The sequence below is a fragment of the Emydura macquarii genome, unplaced genomic scaffold, assembly GCF_026122565.2.
Source record: "Emydura macquarii macquarii isolate MOO-44397 ecotype Brisbane River unplaced genomic scaffold, CSIRO-AGI_Emac_v2 contig_2847, whole genome shotgun sequence".
In the NCBI taxonomy this organism is placed as follows: Eukaryota; Metazoa; Chordata; order Testudines; family Chelidae; genus Emydura; species Emydura macquarii.
In genome coordinates, this window is record NW_027132984.1 from 6,297 (window position 1) to 22,255 (window position 15,959).

Consider the following 15,959-nt stretch of genomic DNA (forward strand, 5'->3'; position numbering starts at 1 on the left):
AAATACGACATATATTCTTTAGCAAATCCTAGGTTATTTAGGAGCACATGGTCCATTGAAAATCAAAGAGTCTGACGTCGCTTCACTTCTTTTGAAAATTCCAGGCTTAAAATCACGCACACACTGACTGCAGCATTTTAACATCTATTTGCTGGTGGCAGCTAACTAATGACTGGCTCACATGATAAACATCCTTGCTTCCCTCTTCCGGCCTCTGCAGCCAGGCCTCCCCCCCACTTGGTCCTCCCACCCCAGACACTTCAGCCAGGCCTCGCCCTGCTCCCCCCACTGCCACAGTTGAGGGGTCTCTCCCTGGCCCTTGGCTGGGTCCCTCTTCCACATGGGGCTCCCTCCTCCCTTGATGGCCCCCCCTCCAGACAAAGTTGGCCTCCAAGGAGCATAGAGACCCAGGCTACAGCGCCTCTCTACCCTCCCCCGTTCCCCCAGAGCTCCAGACCCATGGAGCTATGGCTAGAGTGTTGCTCCCCCCTCAGCCCTGTCTGTGCAGGTGAGGGGTGAGGGGAGCTGGCTGGTTGAGTTCTCCACAGTCATAGAGATCAGTACAGTGGGGCTAGAGGAGCCCGTTTCATGGGGACAGTCGGGGACCTTAGGGACACAAGGTGAGCTGGGCACCTTGGCCCCGGGAATCGAACAGAGAGTGGAGCATGTCCAGGAGACCCAACAGAGAAAGACGCGGAGCAGGGCGCCTTCCGAGTCCAAACCCGAAGAGCGGGCAGAGTCTCTCCCCGGCAAAAGAGGCCGGCGGGAAGGTGAAGATCAAGTCCCCGTTACTGGCATCAAAAAATGCCACCTGTCCCCCTTCATAGTCCAGATACACCCGGATCCTGCGGGGTGCCTGGCTCAGGGAGAAGAGGATGCTCCTCTGAGGGGACGTGAGAGCCCGGCACCAATCCCCTGTGCTCTCCACAGCCCAGATCCCCTGCTCAGGGTTAAAGCTGATCTCGCCCTTTCTCTGCACAGACTCTCTGGCCACCCCCATGATCCAGTATAGCTCATCCCCCACCTCTACCTCCACCTCCCAGTAATGCCTGCCCGCGGTGAATCCCACACAGCCCAGCACACAGGGTGCAGTGTCAAATCTCTCAGGCGTTTTGGGCAGAGACTGCTGTGTGCCTGCCCATCTCAAACTTCTCCGATCCACAGAGAGGACGAGCCGGGGATGGGCTGTGTCTGGATCCAGAGTCACGTTCGCTGCAGAGAGAGAAGCAGAGTGTTAGGGGCAGAGCTCAGCCCTGAGGGAGGGTCCCATCCTGTCAGTGACAGAACCTGCCCCAGCTGGTTCCAGAGAGTCCAGCCATCTCCTCCCTCCAGGATTTACCCAGCTCTGTAGGGGAGCAGCTCTGAGATCTCAGCAACGTGCCGGGGGGATTCACGCCCCTGACAGAGCCAGTTCAGTTACAGAGTGAAAGGATCAGCTCAGCTGAGCCAGGCCCCCAAAACCCAGAGTCTGATCCTCAGTTATTCCATTCTGGTGTTTGAGGTAGAGAGAAGCGGGGGGATTACAGCCATGGTCCCCACACTCTGAGGTGTGCCCTCCCAGGGGGGCGCGGAGGAACGGTCAGGGTGTGGGGGGAGGGCATGGCAGGGCCAGTCCCAATGGGTGGTGGGGAGGGAACGCCATCCAGCCCCCCTTTACCCCCAGTTCTGCTCCTGGCCCCAGCTCCCGAGCACGGCTCCCGGTGGGGTGTGAAAAGATTACATTACAGGTAAATGGGGCATGACGTAAAACATTTGGGGACCACCAGGGTGGAGGGAGATGATTTCAAGCCACTTTTGTCCTTTCGTTATTCTACTTTGCCCTTGTGTAAGTTGCAGTGGGCTCAGAGCTGCAAAGCAGAGAGCATCCAGAGTGTAATGCATTCAGCTGTGCCCCTAGTTTGCCCCCACCCCACCCCCTACTCTAAGGGCTGGGAGCAAAGATGCTGTAGGGCCCCTGTGCCAGCTCCACGTTGTATTCTGCCGAGGCGGAGGATTCGTGGTTTGAGTTCTCGGAAGTGAGAAAAGGGCAGGCGGACGAGCAATTAACCACACTGTCAGTTTATTTAAGCTGCGAACTGCTGTTACAGTACTTCAAGCTCCTAGAATCATAAATCAGGCGCTTAACACAATAAGAAAGGGGAAGCTCATCGTCCTTCTTGTAAGCGAGTTGCAGCCAGGGGGTAGACCTGCCACGCTGCGCCTGCTGGATCTTTTACAGGCCGGCAGAGAGCTTCGGGGCAGGGCGGCACCCGGGGGGGTCCTGATATACTCCTTCCCCACACTTCAAGCAATAAGCTCATTGGTTTATGTCTCAATCCACTTGGGGATTGGGTCCTAACACTTGTTATTCTCTCTGCTATTGGCACTTAGCTGGGGCCCAATTCATGATAAGCTGCAGGCACTTGTTTACAACTTCTGCTGACTTCTAGCTGGCTTAAACTGGTTTTGTGGTTCGTCTAGTTTTCTACAATTGACCTAATTTTATGCGGTTAACCTACCTCTGCGCGTCGGCCCGAGTCTATGCCCAGCTCATGAGGCACCGAGCTTTTGCTCATGGGGCCTAGCTATCGTTACTTATGCTAACTCAGGCCTCGGTGATACTGCCACGGGCCTAGCCATTGCCACTTACGCAGCCCCCCGCGTCACAAAATTCTTCCACTCCTTACACACACTGACTGGCGTGGCCGCTCCTTTCCACAGGAGCTATTTTCTGGGGTGTTTCCATGCACATTGAGGCACCTTTGCTCTGACAGAGCAGCATCAAAGGGCCTGGGAATCAGGCCCATGGAATCTTTCCTCATTCACACCCACCTCTCCCCACAGATGTGATTCGAGATCCTGGCATCTTAGGAGGGTTCCAGCAGATTAAGGGGAATGCAAAGCACCCCTGTGCAATGATACAACTCTTCACAGCCCTATCCCCTTGCAGAGCCCCCTTCCTCCTGAAGATCAGTGTCAACTGAGCAGCAGAAAAACTGCTCCTACAGAAACATCACTGGTCTCCGTGGTGCTGCGTAGCTGCAGTGCAGTTGAGGATGCCACACACTTCTGAATGGCTGCTCATCTGCGGGGCTATCAGGGGGACTTTCCAGACTCTACCCTGCTGGCCCCAAGGCTGTTGAATGGCTAAAATGTGTGGTGCTTTCCTAAGCACTTTTCACATTTTTTCTTTTGACTTACACATTTCTGTTTTCTCTCTCCACTTTATATTTTTAGCTGTTGAACTCTTTCCCATCCTTATTGAACCACTTGGGCATTCATTAATAAATAAAAGAATAATAATAATAGAGCCAGGGGATGTGATGCGTGTCCATAAAGAGTTCTGAGAAAGAGGTGAGACATTCGTCTGATTTTCCAAAAGGTTTTCTAAAAGATTTTTAAACTCTCAGATCTCTCCTGAGACACACGGCCCTCTTCTCCCCAGCCCATCTCATTAACCCCAACCACTATTTAAACATTCTAAATTATAACAGAGAAAAGAATCTACTTTCTTTTTTTTAGGAACGGTCTGTGGAGCTCCCAGTAACAACATGGTGTTCAGCTCCTGTCAAATGCAAAATTGAAACAAAACCCCAACTGTGGTGCTGCCGATGTGCCACCATCATTCATATGAAAACTTTCACTTGATCCCAGAAATTTACCTTTGTCCCACTGCTGTCTAGATGACAGTATGTCTACAGGAAGAAAAGGGTGAAAAAGATTAAATGTCATATTGTCATGTTTATGAATACACTCACATTGTTAAGATTCCAAAACCAAAGCAAAATGGAAAGAAAACAAACTGTATTAGCTTACAGTTAATGTGGTTAAGTGCAATTCAGATCAATACGAACCATTACACACATCACTAACACTTAACCCTACATATTAAAAACTAAGACAATTACCGAAGGTTACCTAAACATCTCTGAAACAGCACATAATTCCCACACAGAGCAACACATGGAAACATTTTCACTGATTAGCATCCAAACAATCTTAAGCCTGCTTCTGTACCACTAGTGCTCACAAATGACTCATCCCTCCTGACAGACTTGGTGATCTCACTGGGTATGTCTTCACTGCAGTGTAAATTCAGGGTCAATAGAACCTGAGTTAGCAGACCCTAGGTTTGTTAAACTAGAGCTTGAGCGTCTACACACATTTGTAAGCCCAGGTTAGGAATTGATGAACCCTGAGTCCCAACCTGGGACTCCAGCATCTAAACTGCATTATGCAGGCCTGAGTCCAACCACCCATCTTCCACCCTGCCAAAATGTGGCTGCTCTAGCCCTTCGTTTGTGGTGCAGTGGGAACAAACGTGACTATCCACCAAATCTGGCTGGGTTGGTGCTGGGGCTGGTTTTGTTTAACATCTTCATTAATGATCTGGAGGATAGGGTAGATTGCACCCTAAGCAAGTTTGCAGATGACACTAAGCTGGAGGGAGTGGTAGATATGCTGGAGGACAAGGATAGGATACAGAATGACCTAGACAAGTTAGAGGATTGGGCCAAAAGAAATCTGATGAAGTTCAACAAGGACAAGTGCAGAGTTCTGCACTTAGGATGGAAAAATCCCATGCACAAATACAGACTGGGGACTGACTGGCTAGGCAGCAATTCTGCAGAAAAGGATCTGGAGGTTATAGTGGACAAGAAGCTGGACATGAGTCAACAGTGTGACCTTATTGCCAGGAAGGCTAAGGGCATATTGGGCTGCATTAGTAGGAGCATTGCCAGCAGATCGAGGAAAGTGAGTATTCCCCTCTATTCAGCACTGGTGAGGCCTCATTTGCAGTATTTTGTCCAGTTTGGGGCCCCCCACTACAGGAAGGAGGTAGACAAATTGGAAAGAGTCCAGCGGAGGGCAACAAAAATGATTAGGGGACTGGAGCACAAGACTTACAAGGAGAGGCTGAGGGAACTAGGCTTGTTTAGTCTGCAGAAGAGGAAAGTAAGGGGAGATTTGATAGCAGCCTTTAACTACCTGAAGTGGGGTTCCAGGGAGGGTGGAACTAGGCTGTTCTCAGTGGTAGTAGATGACAGAACTAGGAGCAATGGTCTCAGGTTGCAGTGGGGGGAGCTCTAGGTCAAATATCAGGAAAAACTTTTTCACTAGGAGAGTGGTGAAGCACTGGAATGTGTTACCTAGGGAGGTGGTGGAATCTCCATGCTTAGAGGTTTTTAAGGTGCGGCTTGACAAAGCCCTGGCTGGGATTATTTAGTTGGGGTTGGTCCTGCTTTGAGCAGGGGGTTGGACTAGATGACCTCCCGAGGTCCCTTCCAACCCTCATCTTCTATGATTCTATGACTCTATAGCGGACAAAGAAAATTGGCCATGGGATCATGGGATACTTTTGGCACTCTCAGAGCATAAGTCCAGGGGGATCCCTCTACACTGCAAAGTAATAGGCCTTGAACCCTGAGTCTTGGCTTGACTCAGGCTTGGACCTTCCACCCGTTTGTGGTCCTAGATCCTAGATCTAAAGCAAGAGAGAGGACTTGCAGGGAAAAAACCCAAACAGACATTCTTAAAAACAGTGAGTTCTGGAGGAAGCTCAGGCTGAGGTTAATGTTTATTGCTGATAAGAAGGAAAATCCCCAGACCCTAATCCAGTGTGTATATGCTGCATCGAGACCTGTGATGGGAATTCATAAACCCATATAATTAGTTAACTCTGAAGCCGGAGTCATTGTCCCCGAGAGATTTTCCCATCTCTGTCAATTCCCCGGGTGACTGTTTATTACCTTTGAATTTCTTCACTGTGGTCTCCAGAGATGCATTTTTTAGAGAAGATTCCCACGTTCTCCATTTCAGCTCAGCAGAAAAGGCCACTGGGTTTTGAAACTTCTTTCTCTTGCATCTGAAGCACAAATCACTTGGTGTTACCCATGATGGAGCTTGTTCATATTTGTTTTTACTAAAATGAATTTTATTCTAGTGAATGTTGTACCCTCAGCGGACTTTAGAGGATTAAATTCTCTATTGACCCATGAATAGGTGCACTACCAGTTGTGACACTACCAGCTTCCTGTTCATTTTGGTGAGACCAATATTGTAAAATTGCATCCAGGTCTGGTGTCCACATTTTAAAAAGGATGTTGAAAAATTGGAAAGAGTGCAGAGAAGAGCCAGAAAAATGATTTGAAGTTTGGTAAAGAGCGCCTTACACTGCGAGAACTGTGGCAGTTGAGTCTGGTGTATAAATACCTTCCCGGGGGGAATATACTGGGTACTAAAGGGCTCTTCAATCTAGCAGACAAAGACATAAGAAGAAACAACAGCTGGAAACTGAAGCCAGATAAATTCAAATTGGAAACAAGGCAGACATTTTTAATAGTGTGGGTGATTAACCATTAGAAAGTCCCATGGGAAGTGGTGGATTCTTCATTCCTTGATGTGTTCAGATCCAGACAGAATGCTTTTCTGGAAGGTGCTTTAGTTAAACACGAATTAGGCTTTAGTCCAATACAAATTATTGGGTTAAATATAGAAATAACTGGGGAAAATGTAAGGGCCTATGATATTCAGGTGAAATGTGATTAACTTATGGTCTTTTTTAGACTTAAACTTTATGAATCTATGAAACTCAGTAATATCTTGTAGCAATGATTGTCACAGGTTAATCATGAGTTGTTTAAAAAGAAAAGTATTCCTTTTTCTCAGGTTCACACTAGTTGCCTTTCGTTCCTTTGTTCTTGTATTGTGAGAGTGGGTAAGCTCCATCATTTCGTCCATCCCCCTTGCGCTGAGGCACAATTAAATTTACCTAGACCATTCCTGACAGGCGTTTGTCTAACCTGCTCATAAAAGCCTCCAGTGACAGGGATTCCACAGCCTCCCTGGGTAACCTCATCCGGTGCTTAACTATTCTGATCATTTTCCCCAGTATTTAATTTAAATCTCCCTTGCTGCAAATTAAACCAATTACTTCTTGTTCTACCCTCAATAGACTTGAAGAACAACTGGTCACCGTCCTCATTATAACAGCCTTAAACATATTTGAAGACTATTATCAGGCTCACCGACAGTCTTCTTTTCTCTAGACTAGACTAATCATTCCCAGTCTTTCAACCTTTCCTCACAGGTCATGCATTCTAAACCTCTGATCATTTTTTCTTGGTCTCTCACCTCTCTCCAGTTTGTCCACGTCTTTTTTAAAGTGTGGTGCCCAGAACTGGACACAGCACTCCAAGTGAGGCCTCACCAGTCCCGAGAAGGGTGGAATAACGTCCTCCTGTGTCTTACATGGGAAACTCCTGCTAATACATCTGTGATATGTTCACTCCACGTCAGCTCCACAAGAGTGAAGGAAGCTGAGGAAGGGCTAATTAGTGAGACAGGCCACACATGACGGGTTTAGGCCAGAGAAACAACCCCTGATTGGAAGATGAAGCTCAGCTGAGCAGGTGGGGGCTGGGCTAGTATAAAGCCAGGAAGCTGGCAACAGAAATGGCTGCTGTGAGGAAGTCTGCAGCCATCCTCTGTGCATTAGAGAGGGAAGGAGGGAACCCAGGGAAAGAGCCTGGCCCTGATGGAAGGATGTACCGTGAAGAGAGACGGGTGGAGAAGAAAGCCTGTGGGAGGTGAATAGGAAGCAACACAGGGAGAGAGCACCAAGGCTGGGTACTAAACAGACCTTGGCTGAGAGTGGAAGGATCACTGGTCTGCGAGAGTTGTTGGTGGGTCTGGGTTCCCCTACTGGCCACTGTTGGAATGGCATTGCCTAGACAGCGGAAGGGGAAACCACTTAGGCCAGATCTATATTTACTGGCAAATTCAGCGGCAGTTGATGGGAGATACACGAGCTACGTAGAGTAGCTTGCATATCTTCCGTCGACTTCCTAAAGTCTATACTGTGTGTCGTCTAGACTACACTGTGCCAATGGGAAATGAGTTTCTATCGACGCAGCCTTACTCTTTTTCCAGGGGGTGGATTTATTCTGTCGACTTCCGGATCGATTGAGCGGGTCTCCAATTCTGTTCAATCGATCTGGAGAAGTCAATCTGACGGCGGCAAATTCACTGCTGTCATCGTAGACATAGCGTCAGTGAGTGAGAGTGAGAAAGAGGACTGTGGGCGGAGAGACTGAAAGTGGAGAAGTTGGACCTGGAAGAGAGCTAATCCTCAGATCAGCCAGGAGGAGGCACCAAATGACATGAGTAGGGCAACCTGTGACAACATCCCAGAGTGACATTTCCCTTTTTCACAACAGCATCACACTTTTGACTCATTCAATTTGTGATCCACTTAAACTCGCAGATCTCTTTCTGCAGTCCCACAACTAGCCAGTTATTCCCCATTTCTTATTTGTATATTTGATTTTTTCTTCCTAAATGCAGCACTTTGCGCTTGACTTTATTAAATGTCATTTTAAGTTGATTTTAATCCTTCCTCCCTCTCCGTCTTTGTCTCTTGTGTCTATTTAGACTGTACATTCGTGGGGGCAGGGACTGTCTCTTACTATGTGTCTTTGAAGCACCCAGCATATTGGGCCCTGTTTTTGCCATGAGCTGTTAGGCACTACCGTTGTGCTACTAATAATAGCACATTATAAACTCTTTAGAGAAGAGAATGTTTCTTTCATCATATCTCTTGCCACACCAAGCACACCAATAGAGCTCACTGCATAATAAGAAACAAGTAATAAACAGCTCATTCAATAGTCATCAAATGGTACTGACTTTCCATCGCTACCAATATAGGTGAAGTTTGGAGTCTAGAAATGAGAGACTCATTTCGCATCCCCAATCTCCTGAGGTATCCATTCCACCAGATACACTATAAATAACTACCCTATCTGTAGGTAAATAACTTTCTATGATCTATTATCTTTTCTTAGGCTGGACTATTCTGAAGCGTAATAAAAATGACAACAGCCGCAAGATTAGATTTAATAGAGGGAGATTGGGAGCCAATAGCACACTCTGCACTGCTGGACCATGGGGAGCAATATCTCATGTCCAAAAAGCCCTTCTCTGCATTTGGAAGGGAGAATGAGTGAGAAGGAGCCACCTACCTGCTCAGGGTTCTTTTGATGTCCTAGAGGAGAAAGGTAAAAGGAAATTCAGTCCCATATATCATATCCTGGGGTCCCTCCTGCATTGGAGGGGACTCACTTTGTCTTCATAGTTTGAGTTTCAAAGTGAAATGATTTGTTATTTATTTATTATGAACAAAAAGCCCTTGCTCTTTTGGAGAAGTGCTCTAGTAGTAGGATCTGGGTGTAGGAAGTTGTATATGGAGACACACTAGCTCTTAGTGTAATGACATCAGGATAACCAGATGACACATGGAATCAGAGGGCTCAGTCTTGCAATGTGTTGAAGAAGAATCTTCTTAACACTCGCAGGTTTGGGGAAGATCCCCTCCTGCAGACTCCAGTGGGTCCAGCAGGAAGAATGCCCCCTGATGTGATGCCCAATACTGCAAACTTTCTCCCCACTCTCCCATAAACATTCTGACGCCCCATCTGTGGACTTCTTGACAGCCACAGGAAGTTGGGGCTGGATGAGAACAATGGGTTTAGGGTACAGAGTAACAGAGGTCATTCACTATCCTATAGCCCAGGCTCAACGCAGCAGAGCTAAGGAGTGAAGAATGCTGCCCACAGCAGGTTCTGGTTACACAGAGAATTTGACCCTAGATATCAGCTAGAGAAGTCCAGTATACTAAGTTTTATTTCTCACCTTCTTTCTTTTATGCTAGTTAGAGGCACCTTTTGAAAATTAAAATCACTAGAAGGCTTTTGCAATTCTAAAGACTACTTATACTTTCAGAGTAACAAAAGTAATGAATGCCTTGCCTAACTCACTTCAGCTCTGGCAGAAAAAATCACCACAGTCTCAAACCTCATAGAGTTGTGGGACTGGAAGGGACCTTGTGAGGTCATCTAGTCCAGACCCCTGCACTCATAGCATAATCTAGAACATTCCTTATTGGTGTTTAACTAACCTCCTTTGGCAATTTTTACCATTGCTTAACTACTCTGAAAGTATGTGTTTATATTCATCCTCTGTAATTTGACCTATTTTCCACTTTTTGTAGGAGTCTCTTTTTTGAGTTTCAGATCATTGAAGATCTCCTGGTTAAGCCAGGGTGGTCTCTTGCCATACTGCCTATCTTTCCTACGCATGTACCAACTTTGAGGCCAAGATCGTCCCTTTTTTTGTGGTATGTAGGAAGAGTAGCGAAATCAAGCTTAAAATGGAAACTCAGTTTCAGTCTTAGCTATTTCCATAATTAAAGACTGGCTTCATCTTTTGAAGATGGAGCTTGGAGTACAGTATGGTGACCATACTTTCCCACTGGGATAATGGGACACCACACAGGGCTGGCCCCAGTCCCTCCAGCCCGCCCGACTGCCTGAGCCACACAGACCCAGCCTTCCTGCTGCCTGAGCCCCATGGCCCTAGACCCAGTCCTACATGACACTCGCTCATGCAGGACTGGCCCAAGTTGCTTGCTGCCCCTTCCCTGCAAGTTACTCCCTGCCCTGCTAGGGGTTGCACCCCACATTTTTTGCAAAACTGCGTATTTGTCCCACTTCTAGCAAATGGGACAAATGCCCAGTTTTGCTGAAAAAGTTGGGTCAGCCGGGACAGGGTTTAGAAAAGTGACTGTCCCGACCAAAACAGGACATATGGTCACCCTAGAATACAGGAAGTTCCAGACTGGATCAAACCTGAGGTCCATCTAGGCAGTATTCTGTCTTCAAAGGTGAAGAGTACAGGATGCTTCAGAAGAAGGTGTAACAATCTACCACCCACATTTTCATCCTGCTTTCTAATAGTTAGAGATTGGCTGAAGCAATGAAGCATGAAGTTTAATGTCCCTTATAAATATTTTGCTATCATTAATTATAACTCTGGATATTCTTGTTATCCACATAAATGTCCAATCGCTTTTTTGAGTTTTGCTAAATGCGTGGTCTCAATGACATCCTGTGGCAATGAGTTCCACAGTTTAATTACATGATGTGTGAAAAAGTGTTTCTTTGGATCAGTTTTGAATTTGCCACCTTCTAATTTTAATGAATGTCCCTTTGTTTTTGCATTAGGAGATAGGGAGAACAGAGTTTGGAGTTTGCCATTTTTGAAGGGGTCTTCTCCAACTAGAATTCAAAAGGTTTTTTTTTCCATTTAGGGCTCCATCCAATGCCCACTGTAGTGAGTATATTGCCATTGACTTTCATGGGCTTTTGGTCAAGCCCTTAAGGGAAAAAAACGTGTATTTTAGCAATACTATATGTTCTGACCTTCCAATCCTACACTCCAAAAGTGAAGGATTAGGAGATTTTCTTTTGTTGTGAAAGGTTCCGGAGTGTTTCTAACACCATCTCACCTGCAGGAATTCACTAGCTGGCAGCCGGCACTTCTGCTCCATTGCACTGATCAGGTGACTGAAAGACGATATTTCCTCAGATAGTTTGGCAACATACTCATCCCTCCTCTTTTCTATTTCCTTATTCAGCTCTTCCAGCTGAGCCAGCAGGAGTTGTTTTTGTTCCTCCAGAAACTGGTGGAGTCGCTGAAACTCAGACACAGTCTTCTGCCTCTCAGTTTCTAGCTGTTTCTGAAATGAAGAGATACGAAAAGAGAAAGCCCAAGTCAAGGACAGTAACACGGGATGAGTTATGGCACTGCTTCTCAAGCGGTTTTCATTAGCAGACCTCTAAAATATTTGAATAGAGGTGTGGACCCCCTTGGATATTTGAATTGAGGTGCAGACCCCTATAGATTAACTATTGTCTGTATATATAGCTGAATTCTGTTCAGTTCAGATTTCAGTCCAAGTCTTTCACAGACCCCTTAGACATAGGGGAGAACCACTGAGTAATGGGACATTTTATAAAGCCTTGTGTAGGCACATGGGAGCATGTCATTGCAACTCCATCGAATGTAACTTCTCATGAGTTCTGAAACTAGTTTTGAATACACAGATTTTGGCACTCCATTAAGCTTCATTTTTAATCCAGACAGGGACCTTGAGCACAGATTGGGCTGCTGGGAAGACACCTATTTGCACATGCAAATCAGAGTTTGCAGGTCTCTTAGGAATGTGTGCATGTGAACCGGACAGAAGCCTGCTAATTCATGCTGCTTCTGGAGCACTGTCTGGCCCCTCACACCCTAGGAGCAAGGAAATCAGACCCAGTTAGGAACCCAGATCTTCTTCATGGCAATGTCTAGCAGTGATATCACTATGGACCTGTTCCAAAGCTCACTGAACTCAACAGGCATCTTTCCAGTGTCTTCAGTAAGCTTTGTGTTAGGCCATAAGTGACCAGTCTCCACTGGGGCAGCAGATTCCTATAGCAGCTGCACCGATAGTTCTGTTGTGGTTATCTCTGTTGAAAGTAAAGCTGGCCAAAAAACGGAGAGATGGGACACATTTGCACAACAAAATTTGAAATGTCCAAGTTGTTTCCATTTCTCAGTGTTCAAAATGGAACTTCTTTTGATTTGTTTGAAAAATATCTTGCCATGACGTCTGAAAAATTTAACTTTTTTGTTCCTTCCTTTTCCCAAATTACAACAAAATTTATTTCCCCCCATTTTTTCTTTTTATTCCTTTCTCTCTGTAGCTCTTCAAAAGTTCTCCTGTTTTGAAAAAGTGGCAAAAAGAAAAAGGAAAAATTGGGGAAATAACCCTAGAACTTATTCATTTTAGTGCACTCAATGGCAAAAAGAACTAAAAAGAGGAAAGAAAGGGATACGAAACCCAAACATTTGAAAATTTGAAAAAAGTTCAGGGTTTTAAAACCAAAATGAAAAATTCAGTTTGAAATGACACAAAAATGTTTGTTTCATTTTGAAATTTCCTCACAAAAATTGAAAAATGTTGTGCAAGTGACTTTTTCCCATGAAAAGTTGTTTTCTGCTAAATCTCACGTATCTGCAAGAAGTTTGTTTTGGTTAAAAGCTTTCTAACACTTCTAGTTGAAAGATTAAAATAGAAACTACTGTTAAGTAAACAAATTACAGTGAAATTATAAATAAAAGTATCAAATTATTAAAATTCTTTCTTTAATGCTCTTTGCTTTAATGCTCCATTTTCCTACCTACTCTCAGGTAAGCCAGAACACTTTTTCTTTACAATGAGAATAAATAATAGTCTTTCGTGGACAAAAACATATTTCTCGCTATTCCTCTCATTGTACTCAGACTAGGCAGTGTGTTGATAATGTCCCTGTGCACATTGGCTTCTGAGTAATAACAGCACCTACCAGCAGTTCTTGGCTTTGATTTTCCCCATTCAATTTAAATGACAGAATCTCTTCTCTCTGTTTCTTCAGAATCTCCAAACGGCCCTTAATTTTAGTCTAACAACAGAAAAACCTGGTTTAGTTTTGGTTGCTTTTGGAGGATTTCCCCCATTTATTTATATTTGCAAGAATATTAAATACATAATAAAATGGGTGAGTGCTCTAGTTCTGTGGCTCCCACCATTTTTGAGTGAAAGCCCCACTAATTAACACTAGGTAAAACATGGACCCCACCTCACCTCACCCCGATCCTGGCCATAAACACATATAAATGTCCTGCCACTTAATAAGAAGCTCCTGCTAAAGACATCAGTCTGGTGGTCTTCATCCTTCCTCAGTGCCCATGTTTCACTGCTATACATGATTCTGTAGATCCACACCTTCATCATAAGTTTGATGCCCAGATGCCTCCACCGAAGCTGTGGAAAAGCCTGGAGCGTGGCCGTGGCTGCTGCTATTCAAGCATGCACAACTTTCAAACATCCTCCAGCACTGTTTATGATGCTTGCTAAGTACTTGCAAGTTGCTACCTGTTTGATACCTTGTCCAAGCAGGATAATACTGAACTGATTGTAATCTAGAGTTGGAGGCTGCTTGCTGGTAGTGGTCAGAAATTTAGTTTTGTCTGGTGCACGCTGCTTCTTGCCCTACCATATTAGCCATTAGCGGCAGTGATTCACCAGTCTGAGCCAAGGTCTTGAAACAAAATAGTGTTCGGTCTCTAATACTTCAGTGGCATTGAGCACTTTGGAATAGTCACCTGACAGCTCAGTTCTAATACGAACTTTTGGTTGAATCGAACTAATTTTGGTCCATTAAGTGGCTCCCTGGGTGATCAAACTCCTTTGCCAGCTGCTTCTTCCTGCTGGTCTGCAGAGGTGCCACTAAGCTAAAAATAGCTGATGGCCTATCAACATAACATTCTGGAGAACGTATATGAAATACGTATATGAAATTTAATACCCAATAATGTTAGAGAATGCAACCTTGCCCTTGCCTTTGAGTACTAGTGGATTTTCAAAGGCACAAATAACAGTTGAAAGTCGGGTGCCTGTCATTTGTGCCTTTGAAAATTTCCCCCCTAGATCTCAACTGGCTGCATCTGGTAAACATAGGTCTCCTTTTTCAGTTTTTCCCCTGATCCCCTGCTAAATAATTGGGAGGTGAGGGGAGAAAGGGAAATAATCAAACATGTTAAGCTTTTTAGATTCTGATGAACACCTCTCATGTAAAGTGTGTCTGACTGATTTCCTGGGAGGTGGGAAGCCAAGGTCCAGTCCCCCAGCACCAGTTCATATTTAATTATTCATACACAGTGGAACTACTTCAACAGGAGATAATAAGAGAGCCCTGCCTCGGATTACCCCATAGGCCAGTGATTAGGACACTCTCTTCAAAGGCTATCTAGCAGAAAGCTTGTTCACAAACCATCCTCACCAACACCAAAGCTGGTATATCCTTTAGTGTGGTTTTCAGAAACATGGAGGCAAATCCCACTTATGAAAACTCATCTGTAACCTTTACAATGGGGTCACTGCTGACTCTGAACAACTAAAATTGGTTAGTGATTTCTTACCTTGTAATCCTCAGCAGCCTCCTCTATGGGAACCATAGTGTGTTCTTTGTGATCTCCAGACAGATAGCAAACCACACAAATGGGTATTTGATCCACTTGACAGAAGAGCTCTAAAACCTTCCTGTGTTTTTCACACACTCTCTCAACATTTGGTTCTGTTATTGACTTTAGTGGAAGTGGTCTGGAGACTTCTACAATATTCCTTAGATGTTTGTTTGGTTTGAAGTTTCTCTGGGAAAAGGTTTGTCTGCACTCAGGACAGTGGAAGTTTGTACGCAATCCCTCCCAGCACCGAGTGATGCAGGCTTGGCAGAAATGGTGCCCACAGTCTAGAGACACTGGATCTTTAAAATATTCCAGACACACCAAACAAGTCAGTGAACCTGGGAGCGTTTCTGCTGGATTCACAGCAGCCATGGCTGCTTCTGCAGAGAAGAGAGGAATTTAGTTTCCTTTTACTTTTCTCAGAAATGGGCGGATACTGAGCTTTGAACACCGTACAGGAAGTTCCTATATATTCATTGTCTCATGTAACTCTTGCGAGTCTGGAAACCCCTTTCAGTTTCAGCTGGCAAAGGGAGGCTCTTCTGTGACAGACTGTGAAGGTGGCAGCACCTGACACTCTTGGTCCCTGCAATGGTGCAGCACGTCCACACTGCAGAACAGTTGTTTGAAAAACAGCCACACCCACCTCTATGCAGCATTTCTTCCAGCCATTGCTGCGTTACTGTGTTGTGGGTCTCCAGAGGTACCTATAACATAGCCCCTAGCATAGCTCCTGGCATGGCTTTCTGGAGCAGGTGGTTCTGGGAAAACTTACAAAGTATTGTGAGCTGCCAGTGCTATTTCAGCCTTCTAGGGGCAACATCCTTGAGTCCTGCCCCCTCAACCCAAGAACTCTGGCAGTATCCATCTTTTTTTCTACTTAACATTTGCCCTCTGCGATTGATACAATCATTTCTAAATACCATCTTCCTAGCCGTGTTCCCACAGGCCATCAGGGGATATAGAGATGGTCTGTGACAGAGAAAGAGGGAAAACAAGTGGCTGGGACACTGGTGGCAGGAGTCACTGCCTGCTTCTCACCAACTGCAGCCTGAAGAGATTTTGATATCTTGTGCCAAGGGCTTTGC

General features: G+C 45.4%; 1 protein-coding gene across 1 annotated transcript; it reads right to left on the minus strand.

Annotated features, from left to right (window-relative positions):
* Nucleotides 1-607: 607 nt before the first annotated feature.
* On the minus strand, nt 608-15,243 carry LOC137166439 (E3 ubiquitin-protein ligase TRIM11-like). The gene is made up of 7 exons (XM_067568168.1): nt 14,827-15,243; nt 13,212-13,307; nt 11,327-11,557; nt 9,003-9,025; nt 5,730-5,845; nt 3,642-3,674; nt 608-1,212 (listed from the first exon to the last, which is right to left on the minus strand). The coding sequence occupies exons 1-7, from the start codon at nt 15,241-15,243 to the stop codon at nt 608-610; spliced, it is 1,521 nt and encodes a 506-aa protein (XP_067424269.1).
* Nucleotides 15,244-15,959: the final 716 nt, after the last annotated feature.